Raw genomic sequence first — 17,304 nt, forward strand, 5'->3', positions numbered from 1 at the left:
GCAATCAACTTTTACAGATCCTGAGGAAAATGTGAATGATGCTTGGTTGTGCAAAAGTCACACATGATGCAGTGTGGTTGCTAGGATGGCTAGTTGCTAAGGTCATGCGATGTTATTGTTAGGGTGTTGTTAGGGGGTGGTTTCTTACGAACCTTACTAAGTCAAAAGAGCCCACCCTCAAGTCTATAAGATATTCTTGTCTCAAGATATACCTCAGGCCCCTCCTTCAATGTAGGATTTAGCTTTGCTCTGTCAGATGAAAACAGACCAATTGTGTTGAAAATTGAAACAATTATAATAATATCACACAAACTTCTAAAACTAGCCACTGAGCAAAACCGGTGTGAAATAAATAAAGCATGTACATACAGTACATGAGTTCAGAGTAAACTACATAGGCCTATGTTGTCAAGCATCTTTCACTGTTTATTTGTTTCTGTCATCAATGACATGATATATGAGATCTAAAAGATGCTGTATGGGCCCCAAAAAGTTTTTGGACACTTTAGTCACAATATCATTTCTTAAAACTGTATTCATTTGTCTAAATTGCAATTATTTGCATTTTCCTTTGGCCATTTTATTAAGTGTATAAAACGTTCCCCTCAAGTTCACAGTCACACTGCAAAGTAACCACATATGTAGACACGTAGTTTATATTTAACTACGAAAATGTTCAAATAAAAAGCCTCACAATACTTTATCTTCATCCTTAACTCTTTTAGTTTTCTAATTCAATGACATTCAAACAAGTTTAAAGACTAACTATAGTGTCCGAATAATTTTTTCAGACAACTGTTTTACGATTGTCCTACTAATATTAAATCAGGTTGAAGCTCAGGAAACCTTTGAAACGTTAATGCATTGACTTGAAAAAGTTTTGAATCCACAAATCTCGTACCTGACACATGCTCCGCGGACCCGAGGCGCAACACTAGCAAGAGTAACAGAGTGAAAAGGTTCGACCCGGTCATTCTTTTGTCTGGTTTCGGGTTCGGGTTCGGTGTCGTGTGGGACTCAGTGACGGTGGACTCAGATCGCATCATCATCATCGCATCGCTCCAGCGCTCCAGCGCTTCAACTTCCCACAGATGAGCGATTCTGGCAGATTCCTTATTCAACTTCAAAAAGTTTCAGAAGAAAAAAACAGAGGAAAACTCGAATCCTCAAGTTCAAAATAGAAGCTGTCAGGTCGTCCCCAAAATTGTCATCAAAATCTGTTTCAAAAAGCAGCGTAAACTTTTTTTCTTTCTTTCTTTCTTTTTAAAGCTAAAAAAGTTTTAGTAATCCTGAACGTGAAGTAAGCTATTGAAGCGCGTGAAGCCAAAACCAAAAAAGCGCTCCAGAGTTTTCCAGCCAGTCAGAGTTGTTATTTTTGGAATCACGACGCGTATTTTTGTCAGATTTTCCCTTTGCCTCCAAAACTCTCTTCCATCAGGACTCCTTTATTCCCCTTCAGACAAACTCACATTCCTCCACTCAACTTTTGTCCTTTCTGTCGTTCTCCTCCCCTCCTCCTCCTCCTCCATCTCGCCCTCCCTCTCAGTGCTCCAATACACAACAACCCCCTTCACCTATAGCAGACTCGACTAACCTACGGACACACTAAATATACTTTAAATCTTACTGAGATTGTCTAAGGGTGAGTCGTTTTATGCAATGACTAAAGTTAAAGTTTGGCTGATAGTCCACACTCAAGGCAAATTATCACTATGTAAATCCCACATGTGTTATTTTATAGTTTTAATGATTTTAATAGTACTCAGATGTGTAAGACAGTAATCTGATCTATTGATCTAGATCTGCTGTACACCCAAAACAAACTTGGTTGCCTTATTTTCCTGTTATCACTGTAAAGCTGCTTTGAAACAGTCAGTATTGTAAAAAGCGCTATATAAATAAAGGTGATTAGACTTGCACACTTGACTTGACTAATAATAATAAGTCATCTAATCTTGTAACTGGTTGTGTATATTTGTGTAAAACCTGTTCAATCTAGAGAAAATATTCCAAAAATTCATGAATCACTTTAAGAATATGATGTTTTGATGATCTTTGCTCAAGTGAAGACATTTAAACTTCAATCACATTGAGTATAAAGGTAGACACACACTAATTTGTGTGTCTCTGTGTGTATAATCTCTTGTTTTCTAGTTTGTTATGTCGCTCTCATGGTTATGTCTGCGGGTGAGAGAGTACAGCATGTTCATACAGGGCTCGGGAAAGATGATAAATATGGGTGAAGTTTGTTTGGGCGAACTCAGGGAGAGTGTAAGATAGGTGGGCTTCACGCACCCTTCATGAATAATTGATTCCTACTTTTTCCCATGAAAATGCATGGGATTGTTGTTGCGCTCTCAGGTTGTTTTGGATGGAGAGTTCTCTGGCCCTTTAAGAGGAGGTTGAGGGGTCCGTGCAGTGTTCCCAGGGTCTTTAATGGAGACAGAACCCATCTGAGAAAGACCCCATTGTGTCCTTGCTTTTCAAAAGAAACCAAGGAATCAAGCTCTCTCTCTCTCTCTCTCTCTCTCTCTCTGACACACACATGCACTCTCTCTCTCTCTCTCTCTCTCTCTCTCTCTCACAGACACATGCACACACACAAATACACAGACAGAGACGGGGGAGATAAAGGAGGCAGAAAGTATCAAACATGTTCTTAAAAGAATGAGAAGGGGGGGGGGGGGATGCAAAAATACTGAGGAGATGAGGAGATTTTGTCTGGGCAGACAGAAAGGGCTAGTGTGGGTTGGTTAGGTTTATATGAGGGAACTTCAAGCACTGATTAAACTGTCTCACTAAACTTGTCAAACAGGTTAGACCAGGTCTGCCTCAAATCACGATGACAATCATGTCATTAAAACATAGGTTGCAAAGAAAAACTGACCACAGAACCGCAGAAACAACTCAACTGTTCACTTTTTGTAATTCAGCTTTGTAATTAATTCTGTGAAAAACAGTTTGTAGCCGGTCATATACTAGAGCTCAACTATTTGAATGGCCTAGAGTCAGTGTGAGGGACAGCTGATTTGGTACAACTGATGGAACGCTCTCTAACTTCCTTTCATTTCAAATCTTTTTACATTTTTTTTTTAAATTGAGTGTTCATCAGAAAGCTCTATAGGACTTTTATCGCACTTGAACCACGAATATACAAAAACATGTTTTTTAATGGATTCGAGGAGTTTTGTGGTTGAAATTTAAAAAAGTAACAATTCCTTCCTTTGCGGATCAATTTGACCCCTTTAGGAATGAATGGAATGCGAGGAATGCTTCAGTACACATAGAAAACCCTAAAAATGCTCAAAATTCAAACTAAAAATGCTAAAACTTTGAAAAAAAAAATAATGAAAAAAAAAATATATATATATATATATACTATATATATTGTAATGTCTACATGTGTATCTGAATGCATACTGAAGAAAAACTGACTTTAGGACCCAGCAGAACAGCTCATTTGCTCCATATAGAGCGATAAGGCCATCTAGAGTCATGAAATATCATGTTATATTATTATTTTCCACAAGAGGTCTTCAAAGACTCCCAATGTAAGATATTTTGAGCTGAATTAAAAGGGTTATGCATGAAATTGTTGAATTGATGCATGAAGTTGAATGAATGTGAGGAATGTGCTTAAATTACTATTCATTTATTGATCAAATCTAGTCATTTAAAGGTAAATAAAATAAAAAGAATCTCCCAAGAAATGCATTAAAAATGTAAAATGATATAAAATAAGCTTTCTGGACAAAAAAAAAAAAAAAAAGTATAATTTTAGGGCTTCAGGTCATTTTGAACCGCGAGGGAAAGATGTGTTACAGACAAGGATGAAACTTTCTCTGCTGTGTTTTTAAGTTCACTGATCATGTGTTAAAACATGGATTTCTGTGACACATTAAATGTTTGTCCAATTTGTCCCCACAAAGATGGCAATATCCTTGTGCTTGTGAAAATACTGGCAAGTAGAAATTCTGAATTGTACTCAGAGACCTGTATGCACAGATTAAGTGTTATCAATAGTACCTAGGCCTGGTTTCACAGACAAGGCTTATATTAGATTAAGCCAGGATTAAGCCAGGTGTGCATCTTGAGACAAATCAATGGCTCTGGCATATTTTAAGAAATGTCACCGCATGTTGCTTTCAGTTAAATCAGCTCAAATATGCATTTTGATCTAGATTTAAACCTTGACTGTGAAACCGGGAGATAATGTTTTACAACAACAGACTTTGTCACTTGTAATAGCCTCCATCCATTTATAGCTGGTCATCCTTTATCTCATGATCTCTGTCAACTCATAGATGTGGTTAAATTCAAAAGCTAAAGCTCACACTTTCACAGATGTGATTTACTGACTGAACTCCAGAAAGAGATTGCAGTGCTGAGATTATATGTGTAACGTGCTCCTAAAAATGACCTGTGCGCCACCTTCTGGTTGCTAACAAAACTACAAGTGAGGTCTGAAAGCAATGTCAAATTGTGATTAGTGTCTTTCAAAGAAATTAGGGGTATGGGAAAATCCCCCAGTTCAGCTCTTCTGTACAAAGAGCTCAAGGGTGGCACAGCAGAATTGGGATGGTAGTCCTGTTATTTGCTCAGTCCTCTGTAACTCTGATATGAAACTTTCAGCATTATTGTTTGCAGCTAAAGTCTACCAGCAAATAATATTATTAATCACTCACATCCCATATGTACAATCCACCAATACATGTTATTCCATAGAAATAATTTAAAATGTAAGAAAAATGCATTGTAAGCTGGCCATTTTTACAAAATAAACTTGGTGATGTCCTGTCACTGTCACAATTATCCCGCTTAATAGTTGGCTACTGACCAAATAAATAAATATGAGTTGAAATTATTTTTTATTCTTTCTGTAAATTATTTTAAAGCTTCTGTTAAGAAAAAAAAGGACAAAACAAGGCGGTAACAGTAAACTCCTCAAAGGTCATTTTGAATACAGTCACTAACAAGATGTGGCTGCTGAGTTTTTATGGGGGAAGAGTGAGAGTGCAAGTTGGAGGTGTGATATGAGAGACATGAAAGTGGTTTCAGTTACCTGGATACTTTGCCAACAAGGTAAACTATTTGCACTAAGTTTAAATAGTATAAATAGTCTCTACCCTAAATGTTACAGAAATCATAGCAAATCCTGATAGATTTGAAAAAGAAGTATTACCTTTAGGATAAGTGGAGAGGTTCTGAACATCCCTTTGAAAAGCTCTCTCGGAAGTGTTTCTGCACTGTAAAGCATACTATGTACTGTGCCCGTTTTACACAATAAAATCGAGGCAACTATTGATGTAACATGGTTAATTTTTTTTTACTATAAATGTTATGTCTTTCACCAAAATTACTATTTTGATCATTTAATAATTGTTTGGTGACCCCTTGTGGCGACATTAAGCAATGTCCCACAAGGGGTCGTCCCCTAACCCCCCCAAACTAAAAAGTGCTAGGTAAAATGTGCTCTGAGAAAATTAGTTTCTTTTGTTACTTAATATTTGTCAAGATTAAGATTCAGTGATGTTATGTAACAAATATGTTAATTGTTGTTGATTGTATGTGATGAACTTTGTGAAAAGTGCAATGACATTTAAATAAATAAATAAATAAATAAAAGAGAAGTAACTTGGAAAAAAGTTGCATGGCTGACAGCATGTTTTCGAATCAAACACAGGTGAATCTCTCATTTCTTTTTGCTCTTAGATGCATGTGTATGTGTGTAAATGCCCACTATCGACAGATGATATATGTTTCTCCTTGTTGTGTTACAGTAAACAACGCATGAAACGCAGTTCTCCGTGTCCACCTGTGATTTGAGTGCTGTCGGATGAGAAGTGTTACATTTGCATCAGCTTTTTGAGTATTTAGAACTCAAATTTTATTTGTGTTTATCCTATTAGACTCTACATGTTTTCAGCTGGACTTGAGTTGATGGCAACTCAATTTATCAATTTACAAACTATAGTTTTAAGTTTATCCAACAGAAACCTTTAATATTTACACATTTCTCCTTGTAAGCCACTCATTTTAAGTTACTTTTTTCCAAGTTTCTTCTCTTTTATTTATTTATTTATTTAAATGTCAATGCACTTTTCTAAAGGTGGAATGTACATTATCCCTTGCTTAAATATTAGTTTTTAATTAAATGAGAGCTTTCTGTCCCTCCATGGAGATCCAACGCAATTTACACATTCAAGGCCCAGAACAGTAGTAGACATCATTAAAGGGATAAAACCTGTAAAACTTTTGTTCATCTTCAAATGAAGATATTTTTGATGAAATCAGAGAGCTTTCTGACCCTCCCTTCACTGAAACGTCCAAGGCCCAGAAAGGTAGTAAAGGCATTGTTAAAATAGTCCATGTGACTCCAGTGGTTCAAATGTAATGTTATGAAGCGACAAGGATACTTTTTGTGTGCCAATCTCTTCTCTTCCATGTCAGTCTCTTATGCTGTTTGCGTAGGAAACACAGTCCAGCGCTTCCATGTTCTGGAAATCTGCCATATTTAACTCAAAATATCTTTATTCGTGTTCTGAAAATGAACTAAAGTCGTACAGGTTTGGAACGACAAACGAGCTCATCAGCAACAAAATCTGTGCATTTAAAACACTTTTAAAGAAACAGTCCCAAAATTTCTTTCTTTAGTATCTCAGTATTAAAGGTGCTCTAAGCGATGTTATGTGACGTCACTTCTTGTTGATGTTCAAAGTATTGTCCCGCTGTACAATCGTATTGTACAGCTGTAGAATCCAAATTAATCCATTAACTCTTCTTTCTTCTTTCTTATTTGTTATTTCTTCTTTTTTTCTTTTTTCTTTTAGCATTCAGCTTGCTGAATTTAATATGAAATTTATTCATTTCATTATTTTTTCTAAAAATAATCTAGTTGTTCCTTGCTAGAAAAAAAGTTCTGGCACCTTGAATGAACCACTATCAAGTTATACTAAATTACATCTTTATATCCTGGCTTTGCAGCCAGGTCCAAAGTTTTGAGAGTTTAGACGGTCCTTATGTGTGGTTTGGAGTGGTGGACACTATTTACCAGTTTATTGGGGTATGTGTAGTGTTGATACAACCCCAATTGGGGAAATTAGTGATGTGGACTACAATAGATCTAAAATAGATTGTATTAAAAATTCTTAGGTTCTAGCAAAGGATCAAATTGATAATATCAGTAGGTGATTGTTAGGTGTTCCAGAGAACACATATATTTCCAACAGGGATGACTAGACAAGTCAATAAATTGACCTCCTTTATCAAACCCTCCTCCCCCAATGTAGAAACCACAGCTCGGGTCAAACAAAATACAAATACATGGATGCAAGTCAATATGAACATCCTTAAGGAGCATTACGATTTGGTAATAGCGGAGGGTCTGCAGGACCTGCCCTCTTTTGAACAGACTGCTTTGGATAAGGCAATTGCCTACGGAAAAAATAGGTATAAAAGCCGTTTAACATCTACATCCATTTCAACCTTGACAATATTAGTGGATAATAGGGTACAGGACACAACGGGGTTGATGAATGAAATGGCTCTTGTCGATCCTGCCTTGTTGGAAGAGGAGTGGCCAGAGTTGAGGCCTTCTTCTGGTCCGGTGGGGAACGTGGGCCCCAGACCAGAACCTAATTCCAACACCAGCATCAATTCTAGGCCAGGCCCTTACCCTTACCCCAAGCCTAACCCCAATCCTAATCCTAACCCTAATCCTAATCCTTACCCTGATCCATGGCCAGAGTTGAGGCCGTCTTCTGGTCCGGTGGGGAACGTGGGCCCCAGACCAGAACCTAATTCCAACACCAGCATCAATTCTAGGCCTGGCCCTTACCCCTACCCCAAGCCTAACCCCAATCCTAATCCTAACCCTAATCCTAACCCCAACCTGGACCCTAATCCCAATCCTAACCCTGATCCTGATCCTAACCCCAATCCACTTTTGGTTTTGCAATCTCCAATCCTAACTACAGTACTGGATCATATACCTACCCCTGGAGAGAGCAGGTCAAGGCGGGCCCCCCCATGAATTGGAATTGGGGAACAGGCTCCAGATTTGCACAGCTGAAATACATCCAACTGTTGCATCATGTAGCTTAAATAATAGCCTGAGCTTTCAACTCAATTTTAACCTGTCAGAGGGTTCTGACATAGGGGATACAAAAAGGGGTGAGGAAGAAGATCTATCTGGTTTGAGAGAGGAAATGGTTCCACAGTCCAATGTGGTGGTGATTCTCCCAGGGTCACAACTCTTAGAAGAGGAGGAATTAGAACTTCCTTTGGAGAAGGAAACCTCCTCGAGCCGAGGTAGTGACATGGTTTAGGCCAGAGCGCTTTCACATAGGAAACCCACCCGTCACTGTAATACAAATAAAAAAATGGTACAGTGGAGAGTAGAGGTTAAACAACCAATCCTAATAATAGGGGATTCCAATTTGTCTGGGATTCCAAAAATTTAACATCCCTTGATCCAGACAGACAGCTTTCCTGGAGCTCAGATTCTCCATCTGAAGGAGATTCTGGGTAAATTTGATCCCTGTTTCAGAACTCAAAAAGTCCTTCTCTCAATTGGCCTTAATAATTGCCTTAGGAAAAACAAACTAACTACTATACAGGGGCAGTTTCGACAGATAATGTCACGAGCCAGAGGTTTTTTCCCGCAGGCGGAGATCTGGGCCCCTTTGATTCAAATTTCAACACAACTTCCATTGGAAGTACAAACCCTAGTAAGGGAAGTAAACCTCTTTTTAGAGGCTAACTTCAGAACCTTGAGAGGGATTGAGGAAGATCAGTTCCAAGTGAGTCAGAGGGATTTGATCCATTGGACAGCTGGTACGGCAACGGACATTCTTAATAATTGGATGTCTCAGTTAAACTTAAAATAGGGGGACCTAGAAATGTCACACAGCCCCTTTCAAATATTTTAAATATTTCACTTACCTTCTCTCTTTCTGAGGTTGAGGAAACGGTGCTGGAGAGAGGACTCTTTTTAATTCCTACACCGCTTAGAGTGGATAGGCAGGGGCTTCTCAGAGATCTCCATTGATATCATAGGAAACTTAAACTTTTGGACCATTTTGGCTATGTTACGGATTTCTCTCAGGAGCCGTTTATCAACCCTTCCTCTTGGGAGCCTGAATGGAACTCTATATCAGAACTCATTAAACAGCTAATCAGGCGAGATAGACGAGCTCTTGAGAGGATTTGTTTTTATGGGTAGAGGGAGAATAATTTGTCAATGGAGGAAAGAAATGCACTCAATCATTTAAAAGTCAACCAGGACATAGTGATAAAACCTGCAGACAAGGGTTCGAAAATTGTGATTATGGATAAAAATCAATATTTGACCGAAGCTCACAAACAATTAAGTAATACAACACATTACTTACCTTTGGCTGGTTCCCTCCAACTGGAGAAAAGACCCAGAAAAAGATCCGTGAAATTGTTGGTGACCTGTATGAAAAGAAGATAATAACAGCTAAACAGAAATACTATCTCTTCGGTGAAGATCCCCCACAGCCTAGGACATTTTATTTATTACCTAAGATTCATAAGGCTCCAGAAACCTGGACGATTCCGAATCAGGTTCCTTCTGGACGACCGATTGTATCGGATTGTGGGAGCGAATCATACAGGATTGCGGCCTTTATTGATTATTTCCTTAACCCCTTATCACAAAAACACGATAGCTATGTTAAGGACACCTTTGACTTTATAGCAAAGTTAAAACAGATAAAAGTGCGACCTGGTGGGATGCTTTTCACCGTTGACATCGATTCTCTCTATACCAACATAGATACCCGATTGGGTTTAAAAGCAGTACAGGAGATCTTTGAGAAGTACCCCGACCCTTCCAGACCAGATGAGGCTCTTCTTACCCTATTGGAATTAGGCCTTACTAGGAATGATTTCGAATTCCATTCAAAACAGTATCTCCAAATTTCTGGAACAGCAATGGGGAAGAAATTCGTCCCGGCATATGCTAATATATATATATGGCAGACTGGGAGACAAAGGTGTTTCCCAAATGCCATAAGTTACCCAGTTTTTATGTACGATATTTGGATGATATATTTGGTGTTTGGAATCATTCAGAGATTGAATTCACAGATTTCATTACGATCCTAAATGAGCATCATGCTTCCATCTCAGTTAAATACAATCTACAACGGGATAGAATTGAATTCCTGGACACCGAAGTATACATTGCCAGGGGGGATGGTGGGGAGGTTTCTCTGGGAACGAGGGTCTACTTTAAGCCCACCGATACTCACACGCTGTTGCACAAGACTAGTTATCACCCGAAACACACCTACAGGGGGAATTGTGAAATCACAATTAATAACATATAATAGAATTTGCACAGCAGTGGAGGATGTTGGTGGGGCTACTAGGACCCTCTTCCAAGCCCTTAGACATTGGGGTTACAGTAGAACCTTCCTCAGAAATATAAAGGTCGAGGTTCAACAACTTTTTCAACAAGGGTTGAAACCTAGAGAAGAAAACCGTAATAACCATCTGGTCCCCTTTATTTCGACCTTTTCTTCTGCCTCCCTGGCATTGAATTCGAAATTAAAAAACAACTTCCAGAGAATACAGGATCGTTTGGAACCAATTACCTTGTTCAAAAGTATAGCAGCGTTTAGACGAAACAAAAATTTGAAAGATTTATTGGTACATTCCTCCTTGGGTGGCAGACCTAAGAAAGATAAATACAGCGGGTTTCTGAAATGTACAAAATGTATTGAAAATAAATTTACTCACCTGGGTGCGCCGGTCTCACATGTTCTGGGGTTACCGTCGTCTAACCTGGTCTACTGTATTGAAACATTTTAGTTTTCCTGGTAGAGGGAGATACACCTTCGTTTTATAATATACTAGAAAAATGTATAATTTATTTTAATTGTTGACGGTGTATTCCCATATGAATTAATCCGGGAATTAACTCTCCCCATATTAGAGAGAGATGTAAATAATTTTTTATATTTACCTTTTCCAGTTTGGATCGGATGGTTTCCATCGTTAACCGATGAAACACCTGGTAACCTTCTGACCATAAGAAACCTGTAAAACAGAAAGATAGGATTAAAATGAATACATATAAAGGTGAAACGACGTATAATACTTACCCAAGATGAAAACCTCAAAAAGAGAAACCGGTAAAACTGCCCAACCAGTTTAACGTATGATTAGCGGTGAATGGTCAAAAACGATGTGCGAGCCCGTGCTTTCTGGCTCTCGTAAGGGACTGCTCATATTTAATGTCATTCTTACCTTTTTTAGTTTGTTTGGGTTGCCAGCAATGCAAATTCAGTCCTGTCACCCGCTGATTGAAAACATTTAAGTAAAGTACTAAACAGGTTTATTTGATGAAAATGTAGATTTTTTTTTTGTTGCTACAATAACAACTCATTTTTCTCACAATTACGAGTCATTTTTCCCAGAGTGGAGGGGCGAGGATTCTATTTTGAACGCCCAGTCTTCACCAGTTCATGATTTTTGATGGATAAGATCCAGCCCAGGAAGTTTTATGGTTTGCAGGTGCTGTTATCATCTCTCATTTAAAAATAAGTGGTGCTGTTAGAATGTAAGCCATAGGGGAGAGTGGGGTGATTTGTGCCAGGGGGGGAAGTAGTTCCACCCTTGTTTCTGGAAAACCATAGAATAAATTTGTCATGTGACCACATAATTTTGAAAAGCAATCATACTCCAAAGAAGAGAGACACATGGCATGAGAGTTAAGCACATTTTAGTGCAAAAAACTGTTTTTTTTCCCTTTCAAAGTAAAATTTCTATGATTAAGGTTTTTTGATTGTAGTGTCTGAACAATTATAGACAAGTTTGAAAACATTTCACACATGTTTTAGTGCTTTAGTAGTCTACACAATGAGTCTATACAGTTAGCATGATGTTAGTTCTTAACTGCTGGATCATGCTAGTTTTTCAAACTTGTGGGTCTGGGGTGATTTGTGCCAAAGGGCATGGGGTAAGTTGTGCCAGATCCAGACCACCTAGAGACCTACATACTCACAGGGGATAATCTTGAGAAGTGAGGAGATGGGCATGCCTCATCATTGATTGACTTAGGCCTGCCTGCTATTTGTTTAATTTAGCTAACACTGATTTCAGTTTTGAGCTTGCACTATGTTATTAAAGAGAAGTTTTATTCCGCTTTTAAGTGGCCTATGTCACAATAGGATGTTTAGAAATTAGCCTAGTCACTTTATTCTTATGTTACATGATTGACAGACAGCGCTATGTCAACAGGCATCTATTGCCAAAGCCTTTTTGCCTAAAATGATTCACAAATATCATATATTGTGTTGCTATGGTGCTCTAAATGGTTGCTAGGGCATAGCTTGATAGCTTCACAATGATCCTGAGAGACTGATTGGTCGTCTGAGTAAAATGAGCCCGCCCCCTTGTCTCTATGACACTGTGATCCAGAGTTATGTTCAATACAAAATCCCTATGCAATTGACCATAGTAGGACAAACGCATGCTATGGTATTCCAGGGTGACAATATCTAAATAAACATTAAATTAGTCATTTTGTATTGAATTTATCTTGCTTTCATATAGCATTAAGGTTCATAACATTAAAATGTTCTGTTTTACTTCAGAAATCACTGGCACAATTTACCCCCAATGTATTCCCCCAAAGGCACAACTTCCCCCGCACCAGGGGCAAGTTGTGCCATGAGACCACTTTTTTCCCAAGAGCTATATTTCTGAAACAATTTATTTCAGATCCAAAGTTATTGTTCTCAGGGATGCACCACATCCTGAAATATATGTACATCCTTAAGTTGAAGGCATTACTGCCATGGCCTCACTTTAAAGTCACTTGAGTAAAAACTGGCACAACTCACCCCACTTTCCCCAGTACAAAAGTGTAATAGTGATTGAAAACCATTAGTGCTAAAATTTTACAATTGGAGACTACAACAATCATGCTGCATAGCCATCTTTCTTTTTCTTCGTGCTGTGTGCTAAACTTAGATTATTATTTAATAAAGAAAATAATATACAATTATATTAGTGTTTATATTAAAACACTATCTAATGTCAAGGTTTAGGATCAGGTTTAGAGTGAGAAAAAGGATCTGCTTATAATATTCATATGTATTCTATAGGCAGTGCCAGAAGGTATGATGGGCTTAAGATGACAACCTTTTATTACTCTTGTTACATAACAGGATGCAGTTACTGTAGGACAATGATTCTACTTTTTTCCTATTTCTCTCTCACATGTAAAACTAAAAAACAATCTTTATTATTGAGGGCAGGGGCTGAGGAACGTGTGCCCGCTCTGGCTGAGATTAGCAGCGAGCGCTGGAGCGCAGGACATCTGCGTGAGAATAACAATCCCACGACTGATAATCCAGTCAGCTCACAGCTTACCACCAACATCAGAGAGAAATAATGAATCCACAGCAATGACCTCACTCACACCGACTGTATAACGGCTGAACTGATTATGAATATTTTTCTCTTTTTACATGTAAATATGTAGGGTGCAATGGGGCTAAGGCACTAAACTAAAATCAAACTAAATGCAAACTAAACTCTTCATAAAATAGGTCACTTGTCTATTCTGTTTTTTTTTTTTTGTGTGTGTGTGTTCAAGAAGATGGATTGGTTTTTAGCAGTGTTCATCGCAATGGTAACATATGCTGTATGGCTATTCTGCTTCAGAGCAGATTTTATTCTGGGTATAAAGATTACAAACTGACACAGACACAAGGTTGTCCAACTCGGTTTGTGTTCCGGGGCGGAATGAGAATGTGAGTTGATTTCATCTTAGGCTGTGGCTGAAGTCAGTTGTTGTTCTTTTATTCTGGATAGTGGCCTAAAGCTGAACAAACAAATCAATGCTGTTGTCAGTTCCAGCTTTTACCACATTGATTACTTCAATTCGCTGTACCATGGGGCTGCCTGTCTCATCTATTCACAGACTCCAACTGGTCAAAAACGCTGCTGCCCTTTTGCTCACGGGTAGTCGCAAACGGGACCACATTACACCCATTTTATGTTCATTGCACTGGCTACCTATTCATTACCGTACTGAATTAAAAATGTTGTTGTTGTTAGTATACAAAGCGTTAAAAAATCTTGCTCCTCAGTACCTTTTAGAGGTCACTGTTAGACCTTATCAGGCTTTTTTATAGTAAAATACTGGCAACACTGATGCCAGTAATTTACTGTTAATTGTACAGTTCTTTACAGTAATAAACAGTATGTTAAAGGTGCTCTAAGCGATGTCACACGTTTTTTAGGCCCAATTTTTTTGTTTGTGTCACATACAGCATACATCTCCTCACTATCCGCTAGCTGCCTGTCCCCTGAACACACAAAAAAAACGTGGTCTGTGTAGACAGCCCAGGCTCCACAAATGGCAAGAAAAACAAACTGGCCCAGCCTGGACCACGAAACATAAGTGTTCCAGCCAATAACTGACAAGAATGATTTTGGGGGTGGGGTTAGTGCGCGTGCACATGAAGGGGTGTGTGGGGAGTGGAGAAGCTTGAGGAGGGAAGTAAGCTAGAGGAGAGATGTTCTAGAAAAATGAAACGAAGGAACGCGCAAAGTCCCGAATTTACATTGGAAAAGCTGTCAAGGGGTGGCGAGAACTCCGTCGGCTCCAGAAGGGCTTCCAATCCGACATACAGGTGTCTCTGTTTTTATTGAACAGGTAATCCAGTTTGTTTGTTTTTTTGGTTTTCCAGTTTGGATATAATTAGCTAGAACTATGCAGTCAGCACTAACCTTGGTGAATACAACATATAGGTTTCTAGCTGCTAGCACTCGATCTCTATTGTAAATGATCAAGCAAACTCACAGTAGGGTGACAGTTTGAGTGAATGATTGTTTTCACCCACTGTTTGTTATGAAATTGAATGTTCACTTATAGCCTATTGACAACTTTGACTAAATTTGTTTACGACAGAGCCGTTATTTATGCTCACTAGGAAACGCGAAGCTAACGTTAATCTTGCTATTATTGCGTTACCTTGTATGGAAGCTAAAATTATAACCTCAGCTGGCGAAATGTTTTATAGTGCGTTTTTGGTAATGTTTCTCTTTTTCTGCATGACCGTTTATATGAAAGCATTTATCTAACTTGGCGACATTACGCTTTGAATGAAGTATCAGTAAAACTACACTTTGTTTGTAGTGACTACTTTGACTTGCATTTATGCCCACACAAATCACCCGCACCCGCTAACCTAAAGCTGTAAGTGCTCAGTCATTTTATTTTCTAACGATCATTTCACTTTCTTGCCGCCACTGCTACGATAAGGGCAAATGTACCTCCACACCATTCAGGGCTGGGACCAGGAGACCTTCCCCGACCACAATTGACCGTTCGCAAAAGCCACACCCCCTAGTTATTGTTACTACGCCCGTCAAACAATTGAGAACCAGACATATAGCCATGGCTGGGTTGAGCTCCATACCTATTGGTATAAGTGATTGGTTTTGGAGTAATGCAGCAGACATATCCTCCGGGGCACGACAGAAAGGGCTGCAATCTAGTTTAGGTAACAAAGATTCAGTTTCTACCTGTTCTATCAGAGGTATGGCAGGTTAGCTATGCTAACTAAGCAAAGGATGATGACCAGCCTAAACAAGTGACGTTAGCCTACAGTTTCCCCACCTCTCAAGTTTAACCTTTCATCATCGCATATGTTCTACGTGTCTTTAAACATTTCATACTGCGCTCGCTCGCGTCCTATTCGCTTTGGACGCGCGAATGGATTCAGAATGTTCAAGCGTTGAACTAGACGCGATACACGCGAATTTGACGCTCTATTCGCGTTTAGTGTGAACGCAGCATAATGAACAGGCTCCGATGTCAAGATTGCCTGGAATGTGTGTGTGTGTGTGTGTGTGTGTGTGTGTGTGTGTGTGTGTGTGTGTGTGTGTGTGTGTGTGTCAGAGAGAGAGAGAGAGAGAGAGAGAGAGAGAGAGAGAGAGGCACGGGCGCGATCGAACAGTGGAAACATAAAAACATACTCCGTAATTTTAATCATACAGGACATTAAAACTGCAAAATGTTTTAAGAGTAAGAGTATTTAAACTACTTATTGATAATTGATATGCTAAGTTAGCTCGCTAGCTTTACTTAACGTTACCTTAGAGCAGACATACATGCTTATTAATCTACGAGGCATTTAGCTGTGAGTGAGGTCTCCAACACTGCTTAATCCATTGTCGACATCTTTCCGCTTGGGTCTTGGGCTTTGGAAAGGCAAAAAAAAAACGACCCCTCCCTCTAAACTTTTGGGGTACCTGGTGTTAGACTTGCAGGTGCCATAGGCGCATCGTTTTACCATCTTGCTGAAATCGCAATGTTTGACGGAGGTCCCTCTATTTAGTTACAGTTGCTGAGCTTGGATTGGACGAGGGCCGTTCGAGGGCGGGGTTTTGCGAACGGTCAATTATGTAGCATTGGCTCTCTTTGTCCAGACGGTGAGACAATTTGTCATTGATAACTGTCCACATTTTTGGTATGCATACTGTAATTATGTGATAATCTCTCGCTTTTTTTTTCTATTTGTGTTGGTAGTGCTGGGGAACAGAGATGAGTTTGCCATCGAGGGAGTGGAAGATATGGACAGGAGCACTTTATCAGTGATTGAACAGTTGGAAGTGAGGTGTGTACAAAATAACTACAAGCCTTTAGTTCCTTATCTTGTTTGTTGTCGATTGAGCTTGCTTTGATGGTTCATTGATGAGTAATTTTGTGATGAACTCACGTTTATCCTGGTTGCAGGAACACAAAATATCTCCCTCCATTCTTATGGATGTGCACTTTACTTTCTAATGTTGTTCAACACACTGGATAGGGCTCTTTGAAAAACACAAAGCTATTTCACTACCTGCTGTCATAAAGACAACTTTTGTAAAATATCATGGCGCATGAATATTGCTATCACACACATTGTCATTGGCCACTGCAGCATCACACACATAGCTATGTTTGTTTTACACCCCTGCTGTATTCCCAAGGCATAGTCTGATACTGTTTTCATGTCTTTTCTAGTATGTCATCAGTTGATCTGAATGAGGCCACAGTCACTGCACATACAGTTGACGAGAATGTCTTCAATGACCTTAGGAATGCCACATAAGTAATTGTGGTTGTGTATTTTTCAGGGAGATCTCAAGTTGGTCAAAGCATACCAGATTATTAGTTTTTTTTCTTTACACTTTGTGTAGTACAAACTGTGAGGACACCATAACCTGTCCAGACGAGGACACCACAAGCTGTCCAGACAAGGTCCCAGGGGACCT

General features: G+C 39.1%; 1 protein-coding gene across 1 annotated transcript in view; it reads right to left on the bottom strand.

The window, feature by feature from the left end:
* Positions 1-1,481, bottom strand: part of axl (AXL receptor tyrosine kinase) — a 44,112-nt gene extending 42,631 nt beyond the window's left edge. Inside the window, exon 1 of the mRNA XM_081370795.1 lies at positions 902-1,481. Within this exon, the coding sequence (XP_081226921.1) occupies positions 902-1,052 (151 nt within the window). The 5' untranslated portion in view covers positions 1,053-1,481. The remainder of the gene's footprint in view (positions 1-901) is intronic.
* Positions 1,482-17,304: the final 15,823 nt, after the last annotated feature.

Source organism: Scardinius erythrophthalmus, assembly GCF_964197995.2.
Source record: "Scardinius erythrophthalmus genome assembly, chromosome: 7".
NCBI classification, from domain to species: domain Eukaryota; kingdom Metazoa; phylum Chordata; class Actinopteri; order Cypriniformes; family Leuciscidae; genus Scardinius; species Scardinius erythrophthalmus.